General features: G+C 40.3%; 1 protein-coding gene across 2 annotated transcripts in view; it reads right to left on the bottom strand.

Moving 5' to 3' along the window:
• pam (peptidylglycine alpha-amidating monooxygenase) overlaps positions 1–15,438 on the bottom strand; it is a 75,456-nt gene that overhangs the window by 51,110 nt on the left and 8,908 nt on the right. For both annotated transcript variants that reach the window (XM_037117743.1, XM_037117744.1), the window contains exons 5-12: positions 14,421–14,478; positions 13,719–13,806; positions 11,104–11,195; positions 10,585–10,668; positions 7,420–7,468; positions 7,148–7,215; positions 6,207–6,287; positions 6,041–6,117 (exon numbers count right to left, since the gene is read on the bottom strand). In XM_037117743.1, coding sequence (XP_036973638.1) covers positions 6,041–6,117; positions 6,207–6,287; positions 7,148–7,215; positions 7,420–7,468; positions 10,585–10,668; positions 11,104–11,195; positions 13,719–13,806; positions 14,421–14,478 — 597 coding nt within the window. The remainder of the gene's footprint in view (positions 1–6,040; positions 6,118–6,206; positions 6,288–7,147; positions 7,216–7,419; positions 7,469–10,584; positions 10,669–11,103; positions 11,196–13,718; positions 13,807–14,420; positions 14,479–15,438) is intronic.

The raw sequence follows: 15,438 nt of genomic DNA, 5'->3' as shown, positions 1-15,438 counted from the left end.
AGGAATCTTTGGAGAAGTTTCTTAAAATCTGGGACACAGTCGTGATACCCTTGTACCAATAACTATTCATTGCTGGAAAAAAAAAAAAGTGCCCAATTGGAGCAGACAAATACCCCTTCTCCACGACTCAAAAATCCCACTTAAACCCGCTAAGATCAAGCTTTTGTACGCAATGTGAATGTGTAAACTTTGCATTAACACCCGGTCAATTGACAGTGAGCCCGTGCAGCAGGGATTTGCATTTCCATTCCAACCAGGCTACCTTCTTAACTAACTAGTGCATTGCCTGTGGTAAGTACCATATTTTCACGACCAGAAGGCGCACCTAAACATCTCAAATTTTCTCCAAAATGTCCGGCGCGCCCTATAGTGCAGTCCGCCTAATGTGTTGTTTTTTTGTAAGGCGGACTACATGAGAACGTTGAAGGGTGAAGTGTGAAGTGTGGGCGTTATTGTTGTTGTTGTTGTAAGGCGGACGTAACAGAGGACTAGATGAGAACGTTGTGCTGGTATGTTTTGGCAACCCCGATAATGGCAAAGAGACACGCTTACGAAGCACAGTTTAAACTGAAAGCTGTCAGTTACGCGGTGGAACATGGGAATCGAGCAGCCAAAAGGGAATACAATATCAATGAATCCATGGTTCGCAAGTGGAGGAAGATGGAAAACAAGCTGCGACAGGTCAAGAAGACGCAGCTGAGTTTCCGCGGACACAAGGCGAGATGGCCCGAGTTGGAAGACCGACTCGAGCAATGGATTGCCGGTCAAAGGACAGCTGGAAGAAGCGTCTCTACAGTCACCATACGACTAAGGGCAGTAACGCTAGCGGAAGAAATGAAAATTGAACATTTTGAAGGAGGTTCGTCTTGGTGCTTTCGCTTCATGAAACGGTGCCATCTTTCCATCCGGGCCAGGATTTCAATAAAGCACAACCAAACTCAGTTTTGCTCCCGCTGCCTTTTTAAATACACACACTAGCTTGCATGTTTTACCGGTGTGTTTTACCATGCCCGCGCCCTATGGTCCAGTGCGCCTTATGTATTTGTTAAATACAGAAAAAGCACCTGTAACTGAAACTGCGCCCTATAACCCGGTGCGCCCTATGGTCGTGAAAATACGGTATGTATTCCTATAGAAGTGGGGGGATTAAGTGGCTTTTTCATCCACAAATCCACATTTTTTTTGGTGAAGTGCATTTCATAAATCAAATTTAAAAGAAAATGGTCAAGCACATCCCAGCAAACCAATTAGGCAAGGTGCATTATTCAAAAATGCAATACAAATACACTTAAATAAATAAAATTCAGAAATAAAATAAGGCTGAGTCTCAAATAGGCATTTAAGCAGACTCTCAATTCAAAATGAGCACTAACCCAGCAAAGATTTTCTCGACCTGCGTCTAGATGAGGACGTCCAATCGACGTCACCTCACGTCGTGACTATAATTCGACTGTTTTTCAACATCATAAAATAATATCAGGGCAAATATGATCTATATACACATGCATATTAGAGCGGTTTCACTGAACAAATACTGCCAGAAAACATTTTCTCAACCTGCGTCTGGATCAAGACGTCCAATCGATGTCGCATCGCGACTTTAATTCGACTGTTTTTTAACATGATAACATTGGAAGAATACGATCTCAAAGAAAACATATCTAACTGAAAAAACACTGTCAAGAATTATTTCCTCTACCTACTGCTGTGTCGAGATGAAGATATCCAGTCATGTCGGGACGTTTATTTCGCGTCTGATTAACGTCGGGCAGGCAGGTTGATTTGACATCTATCCGAGGGACTGAAATGACCAACATCATTTCCATAACTCTTAGATGGCATCAATTTACGTTGTTTCGGCGTTGTTTAGACGACATATCAACGCACGTGCATGTTAAAGAGTATTTGAAATGATGGAAATATGTTTGTGGGCTTGAAGTCTGATGTTTGTGGCTTGAATGAATATGAATATATGAATACAGCCTCAGAGCCTCCGCCCCTGTTTTACACTGTTGTGATGATGCTTGGACAGAGGAGCTGATGCATAACAGCAGCAACAGTGATATAACTGAAATGACTGAATGGGCTTCATTTGCATGTGGCTATCCTGGGCTCAGCTGGGCTACCATAGCACAGACAGTTAATGCCTACTGGCTGTATTAGTAACCATCAGATTCAGGCTACTGTGTGGCTCTAAGAAGTGGTTCTTTCATTACTCTTTGAACTACCAAAATAAAGTGTTCCTGCCATCTACAAAGTGCATTTAACATCTAAATAGGCGCTCTGTAAAAATGTTTAATTTTTTCTTCTGCCCTCTCTCCAGCTGCTGTGAAGTGATGGAAAGAGAAGGCCACGGATGCAGAAATAGAAATCGTTACACAGACCCACCTGAAACATGCCCCAGCAAGGAACGGGGGCAAGGGGCAGACCCCCCTGGACTTTAGTTGAATAAAACATTTGTTACATTAAACATGTTCATTTTTTACTCAAGTATTCAATATATAGATATTTCAATACATGTATCTGTTCCTGAATTCTGTCTTTTTTACCTAAGATTAGTCCATGTACTACTTGTATTTTACAGTATGGGTGAACGTCACTCGGGCATTTTTAACCTTAACACAGGTGAGTTTATTTACCATCAAAGTTTCAACCAGGTTCACCATTCCCGTGATATTTTAAGTTGGCAAAAGTGAAATTTTCTGTTGTCTATTGGACTTTTTGACCTTGATGCAGTTTGAAGAATTGTTTGCTGAAATTGAGAAGTTGATTCAAATAGTTGCACATTAGAACATTAAGAATTGAGAAGTATACAGCACAAGAGCTGTGCTTGTCATTTATGGATGTGGTAATGCCAGTTATGTAGGCACTGGTTGAAACACTCAATTTAGGTAAACATCTTTTTAAATGCAATACATGTGTATTTTGACAAAGGTTGAAATGTCATCTATTTGACTTTGAAACAACGTAAAATGATGCCGTCTATTAGCCGTCGAAATGACGTCGGTCATGAGAACGACGTCAGAAAAATTTTAATTTCAGCACCTCTGGTCAACGTTGAATCAACCTGGACGACCTGACGTCACCTAGAGACATTGAATAGTCGTCTATATGACATAATAATGACATAGATTGGAGTAGCCTGCTCTGTGAGCCGTCGATATGTCGTCTAAACGACATCAAATTAACTAAAGTAATAAAATGATGCCGTCTATTAGACATCAAAATGACGTCGGTCAGAAAAACTTTCATTTCAGCACCTCTGGTAGACATTGAATCAACCTGCCTGACTGACGTTGAATTAGACGTGAAATAGAAATCTAAATGTTTGCCGGGAAAGCTGACTAAATATGGCAATTCAAAATGAATAGTATAAGTATAAGGCTGTGAACAGTGACATAGAATTTGTCTTCAAAATAAGAGCTTTACATTGCAATACCATTTAGAACTGGGTTCTTAGCAGGGGGCTTTTAATTTGAAAGTAGCGACCGTCCTTAGCTTGCCGACACAACAACAAGCTATCACAACCAAACAGCTACAGAGACCGAGGAGACGCTGCATTTCCTGGATCTCAGTGGCTGTCCAGTTGTTCATTTTAATGTCCGCGGATGAAGTTATGGACAGACTGCTGTGATCAGCTGTTTCCTGGTTTTAAAACTCCTCGGTTGTGGGTCACACAACAGTGCAGGTCGTTGACACCTCCTCACATTTCTGCCTCATTTTTAGATAGCAGGCGAGGCGCAAATAAGCATACCCTCCGAAGCGGAAAATCGGCGGACCAAAACAGACCCCCTATTTGCCAGCCTCTGTCTAAAACCGCGGACCGGGCCGCCTAAAGGACGGGCAAATCGGCGGCTTGGTGCTCTGTCTAAAAACGGCTCATATCTGTTGTCACCCTGCTTTGACTAGCGACGCAGGTTGGAAGTGATGAACACGTCTGGACAAGTTCCTTGGCGCTAGTGCTACCGTGACGTGCCACTGCCAAGTAGCCTACAGGTCATTTAATGGGCCAAATTTAAAATGCTCGCGCATTGAATTGCCACTCAGAATCTCAGAATTAATTGCGTTAATTTTTATAACGTGTTCATTTGCAGTGTAATTAATTAATCTAACGCGTTAAACTGTCAGCCTACTTAAAATACAAATATAAATTGTTTTTTGCTAAATTTGAGCATAAGTGTTCAAAATTTTCAAAGTTATATGTTACTATTTACATTTAAATGCAGGCAATGCCTCAGGCTCAGGCTAGAGTTCTCAACCGGACGGGCAGGCCCGGCCGACAAACCCAACCGGACCTGCAGGTTCGGGCCCAAAAAATATGCAAATGAGCCGGGTCGGGTTGGGCCTTGTGCTTCCTTTTTTATAAAACGCATTTCTTGCAGGTTGTAAATTGTATATTGTTTTTTGTGAATCATGGCTGTTCACGTGAGGTGAAGAGTAAGTCTGGCTGCCTGCTTCATGGGGAGGGGCAGACGCAGACATAACGCTGCTGCGTACGATAACAAGTCCATGAGGAAAACAATGCAGGCGCGTGGGGGGTCAGGTTCGGGCAGACAGTTCATGTTGGTGTGTCGGGCTGCGTTGGGTTCTGGCTTAAAAACCTGTTGGCCAGGTCAGGTCAGGTTGTAATTTTCAGGCCCGTTGAGAACTCTAGAACACAAAAAAACGACTCCACTACACCAAACACTACATGACACACTAACTTTACACTCCAAACACGCTATATGTCACTAATCTCACTGTCTCTATCACGTCACTGCTGCTGTCACTCTTTCGCCTCCGTCCCTCCCACAACTTCCCCTGTTCGTCAGCAACAAAATCACGTGGTTTGCCATATAATTTTGTGATTGGTGCGCACGTCGCTATGGTTGACAATGCTAGTGGAATTGGTAAAGCATTTATTAAATAATTTATTAACGGTATCATTGTAGTCCAAACAAATCTGACGTTGCACTCCCTTAAACCACGCAGCAGCCATGTTGAAAATCTCAGGTCAGTCTGATCCTTATCTGCAGAGATATTTGACACACGCACACGCACACGCACACACGCGCACACACACACACACACACACACACACACACACACACACACACACACACACACACACACACACACACACACACACACACACACACACACAGAGCATGGCTCGGCACTAACTGGTCATGGAAATGCAAATCAGTCTGACTCAGTGTGGCCAAGTATGCCAGTGGAAAAACATCATTGTGCCACCGTTTTGCATTAATAGCCTTCTCTTGGGAGCCACTGTGATCTGAGCCAAGAAAGGTGAAGTATAGCTTTACTGCATGCTTATACCTTTATAATGCAGGTAGAGTCAGCGAAAACTGATAGTGAGAAAGTCAGTGGCTTGTACAACAGCAAGTTTGGTCTGCACAAAGCAAAGGCTTGTTTTACATTTTGATAGGCAACATGTTATCATTGGACAGAGCAAGACCATCTGTTTCAGAAGTTTCCAGTTATGACTCTAAGCTAACCTCACTGGCTGGTAGCTCAAGTTTCATATTTTGCAAATGGATATGAGTGTTATTGATCAGCTCATCTTTACTCTTTGCAAGAAAGAAAATATACTGTATATCATTCTCAAAAATGCTAAATTGTTACTTTGACTTCCTGTTGATTGACTAATTGATAATTCAGCTAGTCAATTCAACATTAAATGGGAGTTCACCAATGACTTAAAATCTGCATTCTTCAATCTTATGCACAAAACTATAGTGTTTGTGAGTTGAACTTTGAGCTCTAAAATACATCCTGTCAGCGGTTGGAATACTTGGTTTTATACAACATGGTTTTAGGGTGAAGTTGGTGAAGAAGCAGAGAGAAAGTAAGGAGAGAGATGGGTGTGACATATAACCAAGGTCCCTGGCTGTACTCAAACCAGTGACAGTGAAACAATGTGCCATGGACGCACCTTTAACCATCTGGCTACCGAGGCACCGTGACATTTAGGGAAGAAAGGCGGAATTGTTCAAGGTGCATGCATGCCACATAAGGGACGTCTCATGTGAAAGCATACCTGTGGTAGCTGAGGGGACTGTCTCCCTATCAGGCTCCACTTTCCGTCTCGGATCCTGTAGCCACTGACCACTTTGCCTGTTACAGAAAAAAAGTCATCCAGAATACCAGAGATACTAATCAAAGTTACTCTGAAACAATCTGCTGAATTATCTAATATAACTCACCAAGGTGGTGTGTGTGAGTCCTGAAGGCAAATGGGTAGATGGGATATGAAGTATAATCACAGGCGATGTCTGCATTTGTCACTAACAAAAAAGAGGAATGTCAGGACAGGCACAATCTGTACTGTACAGTTCCTTTTCTGCTACTCCTATCCTGTTACTCACTCCAAGAGCAACATTTGAATATGGACCATGTTGAAAATAAGGCAAATGCATGCAAAGTGTTGGCACTGATTCAACACAAATAGACAATAAAATAAATACAAACTGGCCAAATTACATTACACATCAACATGTGGGCTTTTATTAACAACAATAGAGGGCTGTACTACAAAGCAAGATTAGTGGGTTAGCAATGTATGTTGAATTTAAAGGGGAAATATTATTTTCAGGGCTTGTACACATACATTTGGGTATCTGGGGTACCAACCCACAAACTGTGAAATAAGACATTCATGTCAATTTCATGTGAGCTCTCTAGGTCAGACAACATGGGACACAGCGAGCCGATTCAATTTTGGCCTCTTTCTTAATAAGGTTGCAACTAATTGGATAATACTGCCCACAATCTGAGTACCCCCAGAAAAGGCTTGAGAGCTATCTGTACAAAGGTCCACTCCACCACCTTATCACTTGTCTATGCACTATGAACGGATGTCAAAACTTTTGGTAAGTATAAATCACTTCACACCAAAAAATATAAATATTCAGTTTTAAAACCAAAATTCCAATTTAAGTTATTCATGATGTCTGGAAGATAAACATACTCAATAAAAGCAGAAATTGCACAGTAGTTGGGGAACACACCTGTATCAATTGTGTAATTTTTCCAGGTCCAATGAAAGCAAAAAGGGATAATAACTTGATAGAATACTGATGGAATAATCATGTCTTCCAGACAAGGCTATCAAAGGACATGAGGAAAAAAAATATACAAAACCTACCTCTTTTCCCTGGAAGGATAACTGTGTCCATAGCCATGAGCAGGTATATGCCAGCAATAAAAGGCTGCCTTTGATGAGAGCCACAGTTAAGAGAGTAAGAATGGTGTTTTGGTCATGTTTTTAATAATTTTACCTGTGACCTCTCCTTCCTATTTCTTTGTGTCAAATCTATTGCATATTTTTCCTGGTATTTCAGCAGAAACACACATACAGTTGTCTTGCATTAATTATAGCATTCGACAGACAAGTCATTTATTTAAGTAAATACTCACGGTTTGGATGTCATTCTTAAGGCAACTCCAGAACAATCTCTATGATGGTCTGCAGAACAAAATAAAATAAAACAAAAATAAAACTGCTACACTTATTGTCATTATGTGCACTCCAATCACCAAAGTTGACATTTACAATTACAAAAACAGAAGAGAATGGTATATTGGAAATAGGCAGCTATACCATTGTTAGACTATTGCATTTACATGTTCAAATCTTCTTTAAAAAGGTAAGTATTTCACAAAACAGTTAGACTGTATGTTGGTAGCCCTTCCCAGACAAAACAATACAATTATCTTTGGTAATATTAACAGTTCAGTTCAGCCCCCGAGAGTAAACTCTTTTCTCAAAGAAATAAATACAATAAACAAAACCAGAATAAACACTTCCCATGCTATCCGTAGTTAAAATGAAAGCAAATGTTTTGATTGATTTTCAATTTGGAATCAGAACAAGTGTAAAACTTCTAGTTAGAACACCTTATTAACATGAGAACCATCCAATTCAAAATAGACCCTTAAGTATAACAACACATCTCTCATACTCTAACAGCAACAGTATGGGGTTCATTATGGTAAGTTTTATTGTAGGGCTGTTGTATCGGATTTCGTTACGCTGTACAGGTGTTCCTAATAAAAGTTTATGTCATATACAATCATACTGAGCACAATGTGATGAAATGTGTTCTCTTCAGCCAATTGGGCAACCAATGTGTGGCATCTGGGGACAGACACTGATGCGTGTTACTGTTAAGGGAATAATAAAAAAAAAGACTAAAAGTCCACTCAAGCTAGCTGCTCTGTGGATGTTGTAAGTTACATGCTAGTTTACTGTGTTAAGCCCAGGTATTTGGTCTATTGGTTCATTCTATTCATATTTCTTTGTGGGAAAGTATGTTTTTGGTCCTATTCCTAACGGACTCTCTCTCCTTTTTTTTCCTTCTTCTGCTGGAATGCTAACTTAATTTTCAGGAATGACACATTCCAGCTACAGTTGCCATTGTGAAACCAAAACAGGAAAAGGCATTGTATTCCCTTGTCACTATCCCCAGGTTCAAAGTGAACAACTGGTATAATGTAGAACCTCTATACTGCAAAAAAAAGAACCCTGTTGATGGAGGAGGCAAAAAATATGTGGAGGGAGAGATAGAAACTGAGGAACGGACGGGCCTTCACTGGATGGCGATCTCCTGACTTGTATCAAAGTCCCTCACTTACAGTTGTGTTCAAAATAATAGCAGTCCAACATGACTAACCAGATTAATCAGTGTTTTTGGTAGAAATCTTAATATTACATCGCAAATAATTTACCAGTCGGTGTAGTAGAGTCAGAGAAACCCAACAGACCCAACATTCATGATATGAATGCTCCTGAGTCTGTGTTGTCGAATAATTAAGTGAAAGGGGTGTGTTCAAAAAAATAGCAGTGTGGAGCTCAATCACTGTGATCAGTCGTTATGTGAAGAAACAGGTGTCATTCAGGTGTCCCCTATTTAAAGACGAAGCCAGCACATGTTTTACATGCAATTTTCTCTGAGAACCTGAGAAAGATGGGTCGTGCCAGACACTGTTCAGAAGAACAGCGTACTTTAATTAAAACGTTGATCCAAGATGGGAAAACATACAAAGAAGTGCAAAAAATTATGGGCTGCTCAGCTAAAATGATCTGCAATGCACTGAAATGGAAAGCCAAACCAGAGAGTCGTGGAAGAAAGAGGAAGACGACTATTCGAATGGACCGAACAATAGCCAGAATGGCAAAGACTCGGCCAATGATCAGCTCCAGGGAGATCAGAGATGAACTGAGGTTACCTGTGAGTACTGTGACGATTAGAAGACGTCTGTGTGAGGCTAATCTATCAGCAAGAAGCCCCCACAAAGTCCCATTGTTAAAAAAAAGACATGTGATGAAGAGGATACAATTTGCCAAAGACCATATCGACTGGCCTAAAGAGAAATGGAGAAACATTTTGTGGACTGATGAAAGCAAGATTGTTCTTTTTGGGTCCAAGGGCCGCAGACAGTTTGTGAGAAGACCCCCAAACACTGAATTCAAGCCTCAGTACACTCTGAAGACCGTGAAGCACGGTGGTGCAAGCATCATGACATGGGGCTGTTTCTCTTACCGTGGTGTCGGGCCTATTTATCGCATACCAGGGATCATGGATCAATTTGCTTACATCAAAATACTTGAAGAGGTCATGCTGCCTTACGCTGAAGAGGAAATGCCCTTGAAATGGGTGTTTCAACAAGACAATGACCCCAAACACACCAGTAAGCGAGCAGCATCTTGGTTCCAGACCAACAAAATCAAGGTTATGGAGTGGCCAGCCCAATCCCCAGACCTTAATCCAATAGAGAACTTGTGGTGTGACATCAAAAATGCTGTTTCTGAGGCAAAACCAAGAAATGCAGAGGAATTGTGGAAGGTTGTCAAATCATCCTGGGATGGAATACCTGTTTCCAGGTGTCAGAAGTTGGTTGACTCCATGCAACACAGATGCGAAGCAGTTCTCAAAAACGGTGGTTATGCAACTAAATATTAGTTTTGTTAATCACAGGAATGCTAAATCTTAATGTTGTTTCAGTTCATTGAGTAAACATGAGTTTGTTGTGAAAAATTCAGACACTGCTATTTTTTTGAACAGCCAACAACCACTTTTTCTTCATTTTCTGTAAATTAATTCAAATATTGCTACTTTTTTCTTGATGCTTTCATGTAAAATATAATGTGCAGTGTTCCCAGTGAATGGAAATAAAAATAGTTGAAGGATTTTGAGCTTTACCCACATTTTTAACAACACTGCTATTATTTTGAACACAACTGTATATGAGATTCACCTTACTACTTGGACATAAGACGCTTCAAAACGAGAATTCTTCCTACTCTATCAGAAAGTAATAAAACCTGCCTCCTTATTTCTTCATCCCAGGTGTTTATAGCAGAAGCCATGTTGCTATTAGTAAAACCACAGAGAAACAGGAGGAAGGAAGATTTAAAAAGTTGTCCATACAACATTTACTGAGCTGTGAAACCTCTGGCTGTAGTATTTCAGATTACTTTAAAACACAATTTGTCCAGACCTTTACTGGGGTGATATAACTGATTACATAAATTGTCTCTGAAACACAAATTTTAGTTCTTTAACATTCATAAGGATTTACCTCTGAAAGCACTGACATCTCCATAATGGATCTGCAGCACAAAGTAGGACATTCCTGAGTTTCTTCCAACTTTAAAACCAACATCTGATGAGACAACAAAGAACAGCGGTTTTAACAGATGTTACATAAATACATTAAACTGCATGGAGATATAAACAAAAAAGAAAGAGATGGAAATATATATAAATTGTATGCAAAAAACCATACTTGACCATTCATGATCTTTAGTCATCTCACTTTCATCATAACAACCTTTATTCTTTTACCCAAGAATAGATCCTTTGAAAAGTGTAAGTCAAGTCTATGCATTATACTAAGTTGACAAGCTACTTCACAAGAATGCAAGTACTGACATATACATTCCATTTATATCCACTGCATTTAAAAGGAGGGCAACATTTTAGAGATAGATCTCAAAACCTGGTCAAAAGACAGCAAAACTCACCACATGGCTATACAGCTTGAAGTCAGTGAATAAATATGATTTTTAGTTATTATCAATCAACACATAAGACAGACCTCTAGGTAATTTGGTTGGTGATGCATTGCGAGCCCAGGCGTATATAATGGAAGCTTCATCCTCACATGTGCCTTGTACACTTCCACAGTCCCTTGAGAGAAATGAATGAACAATGTAAATAGTAAATCACAGAGGTGGTACTGCAATTAGCTATTGTGTTTGGCACTTCCATTGTAAAGGACTGGTATTCAGGCAATCAGGGAGAAAATATGATTTGTCATAGTGTTTCTTGATATTCTTAGTCATTCCGTTCATGGTTTACTCAAAAGGGGGAAGTCAAGGGCAACCTTACTTGTAATGGTCTGAGCAGTTCCTCTTTCAAACTAAGTATTGAGTAGCAAAATGCAGAGGGGCATGACACAAAAGACATAAGAATCATTGTGGAGATTGGCCCATTCAGAGAACCAGAACAAGCTATATGGTGAACATGTCTGCACTTTCAGTCGACACAAAGCAGTATTATCATTCCTTTGGAGTCATGTTTGTATCCACTTGAATAATTTCCAGTAAGCACTCACCTTTTAGTTCTTCTAAATACTCCACTATTTTCACCAGCTCATCTCTACCTGCTCAGCACCAAACAGCAGACAAGCACAGATATTGTGCAGTGGGTTTATAAGACCCTCGTCACTGAAAATAGCTACCTTCTACAAAGATTCTTAGAGCTGAGGGAAATGGAAGGGTTGGCTAATTCTCTGTGGGTTTGTCACCTTTCACAATACACATAGTCACGGTGACTGCTGTCAATATAACAACAGTGATAAGTCCATCTTAAATAAACTGAGAAGAGAGCATACGTATATGTATGTGTGTATGTGTGCATGTGTGCATGTGTGCAAGTGTGTGTGTGTGTGTGTGTGTGTGTGTGTGTGTGTGTGTGTGTGTGTGTGTGTGTATATATGTATGTATGTATGTATGTATGTATGTGCACAGTTGTGATCAAAAGTTACATACACTTGTATAGAACATATATATTATGGCAGTTGAGTGAATAAAATGTTCTCTGTAGCATGGCCTGTTAACTTCTTCCGAGTGATTCTGATTGATAACCACTGGTGACTTTTCTGTAGGGATCGACCGATTATTGGTCGGGCCGATTATCGGCACCGAGATCGGGCATTTTGACGCATATCAGCATCTGCCTTTTTTTAATCTGACGGCCAATAAGAGATCAATTCAAAACTGGGTTATTTTGGCTGTGATGCAGCCGAGCCTCTCTGTCTACTTCCCCTACTCTGTCTGCTGCCCTTACTGTGATGTGTCGTCATTGAGATCCTGACCCACCGAAGTTATGTTTTTCGCTCTAGATTACATAATTACATAATCGCCACCAGTAAAAAGGTCACTGTCTGACCCTGTCACTTGTGAGGTCGGGTTTTTTTCCTGGGGGAAAGTTCACTGAGGTCTCGGTCTGGAGGACTGATGGTTGCAGGGACCTTTTTTCCATCACAAACACTCTGTGAGTTAAAGTTATTTGCCGGTGACAGATGCTGTTTGTGGCAGAAATGTGACACGGGGGGTCGGTAGAACGGGCCTGAGGACAGACAGGAGGACAGACGCTTCTCCACGTACAGCTGTGGTATTTTTTTCCTCATTGCCAAAGACAGTTACAGTTACTAGGTCACCTTCGTTTGCTTCTGTAACGTTGCTTTGTAGGAGATTTCTCTATATCAAGTTCAGTGAGGGACCTGTGCAGTTAACAGACCTTCAGACAGACACGCCCTCCATACACGCAGCTGGCTCATTCATTCACACTGGTTAGGTTGCCAATACTGCGTCTCCGATAGTACCAGACGAGCATCATAAACAGAGGTTATTGAAATGTTACATAAATAAAAAGTTTAATTAAGAAAATAATACAAAAATCGAGGTTTGTATCAAATTGTGGGTCAAAAATCGTAATACAAACCGAATCGTGAGTTTGGTGTATCGTTACCGCCCTAGTATGTATGTATGTATGTATGTATGTGTGTATGTATGTATGTATGTATGTATGTATGTATGTATGCATGCATGCATGTATGTATGTGTGTATGTATGTATGTATGTATGTATGTATGTATGTGGTCAAAAGTTACATACACGTGTATAGAACACATATATCATGGCAACTGTGTGAATCAAATGTTCTCTGTAGCATGGCCTTCCAAGTGATTCTGATTGATAACCGCTGGTGACTTTTCTGGGCCAAATTTTAATAGGGCTTGTTTAATACACCCATTAGACTCAACCACAAACACTACTCTAGGAAAGTCTAAGGAGCTCAGCATTGATCTGGTGTAAACAATCAGTAATCAGTCACTTGGAGCCATTTCAAAGCAGTTACAGGTCCAAAGATCAACTGTGCAAACAACTGTTTGTATATACTTCATGGCACAGTTGTGTCACTGTCATGGTCAGGAAGAAAACAATCTATCACCTGCTGAGACATGTAACCAATCACAGAAAAATGAGAACTGTGGAAATCATTGGAACTCAAGACTGCTATGATAGACATGTTCTTTACAAGTAAATGTAGACTTTTGACCATGACTGTATAATGTTTTACCCCACCAATGAAAACATTCCTTCTAGACACTTGAGTGACAACAGTGAGCTGTGACTTAAGTATTACCAGTAGCTGCTGGTAGAGACAGGAGTCTGGCAGCCAAACAGCAGCATGTGATGGACTGTATCCATACTGGCATGAGGTATGAAATCCACTGTGGAGCAAAAGCACTGTGGTTAAGTTATTTAATGTTTAATGATATGCTAGACTTACTTCAGGCTGTCAGACTCAATTCTCTCGGCCCATTTCTGTCTAAACTTGATTTGCTGTCAAAGCTGATTCAAAAACAAACTTCAGTCAGAATCATGTGCCCTACAGATCAAGGACAGCAATAACTGTATTCCAAAACTGTAGTATGTGTTCCACTCATTCCATCACAGATAAGGAAGAATAAAAAACAACAGAGATGATTATCTTAAATGTTTTTTCAATTATCATTATATTTATTATTATTATTATACTTATTAAAGACTTCCATGGCCCCCTTGATATGGGAAGCCCTCTCTTCTCTCTCCTCATTTGTGCCACTGAGTTCTTGCTGTTGTCTTCAATAGCTGCCAAGCCAAAATGTTATTAGCTGAAGCACTGAATTCAATAGTCAAAGCACTGAAGCTGGGGAACTGATGACTCTGAGACAGTGCACACTTTGGCCCAATGCATGCCTTGCCTATACCACCCAGCTCTACCCCTCCATTTTGTGCCTTCAGCCCAAGGTGTAGGGTGACTCACATGTCTATCAACTAAACATTTTTAGGAAAATATACTCACCAATATATGCATCTTGACTAGTCGGCACAGGATATGCCATACACAGGTAGGTGTCCGACTGAAACATTAAAGAATGGTGAACACAATTTGATATTCCTTACTGAATAATAGAGAGCAGACATCACTTGCTGAAATGTTTCGCAGCATATTGTTCAGCAGCATAAGTTTATAGTAAATTTTATGGTACACTGTTCAGTAACATTCAGCACAGTGAACTCCATTGTGGCTCCTGAGCCATCAGTGAGTGCGCTACTACTCTAGGAGAGTTACTTCTTAACTTATTTTGCCATATGAACTCAGAGGAATCAAACATATTGTCTATTTCTTTTGATCAAAATGGTTGAATGGTATGGTTCCTTACTTCATGAAATGTTTACTGAGCCCCATGAAAATTTCTTGCAGCAGCAATTGGCAAGAAGATACCAAGAATTCACTTGCAATAGACATCTTCATTTTATCCCACATTTATCATATGGGTACCTGATTAAATGTCAGAAAAGGGTATGGTGGTTGCAATGTTATGTAGAGTAATTCAGGAGCAGACAAGCAATACTAAAACTACTCCACTGAAGAAATTCCATCAACAAAGGTCTTATAGTCTCATATCTTATATCGCTTTTCCAAAAAATGTGTTGGTCTACACAATTTTTTATTTTTTATTTTTAAATGCGGGTCAAAAATCGCAGGCTCTGCAATAGACCCAGGTGTTTTTCACCTCAGCTTGGCTCGACTTATGTAAACGATCTAAATGTAAGACCCGAGTGAACACGCTAACAATAAGAAAACACCAACAACCCCTGCAAATGACTCATTTCATTATCAGTATTTAAGCCATTCAGTCCAATAGCGTTCAGAAATTCAAGAAGAGTCGCCGCAAGATTAAATTATTCTATCCCCCTTCAAGTTAGCCAGGCGCTAAACTAGAAGTTAGCGGGCTTGGTCAGCGATCCAGGTTTTTTCCCAGCTGGAAAGTCAAGCTTTTTTAAGTTCAGAACACAGAGGTTGCACTTCCAACACT

The sequence above is a fragment of the Acanthopagrus latus genome, chromosome 12, assembly GCF_904848185.1.
Source record: "Acanthopagrus latus isolate v.2019 chromosome 12, fAcaLat1.1, whole genome shotgun sequence".
Taxonomy (NCBI): domain Eukaryota; kingdom Metazoa; phylum Chordata; class Actinopteri; order Spariformes; family Sparidae; genus Acanthopagrus; species Acanthopagrus latus.
Note: the sequence above shows the minus strand (reverse complement) of the source record. Positions and strands in the feature narration are given on the sequence as shown.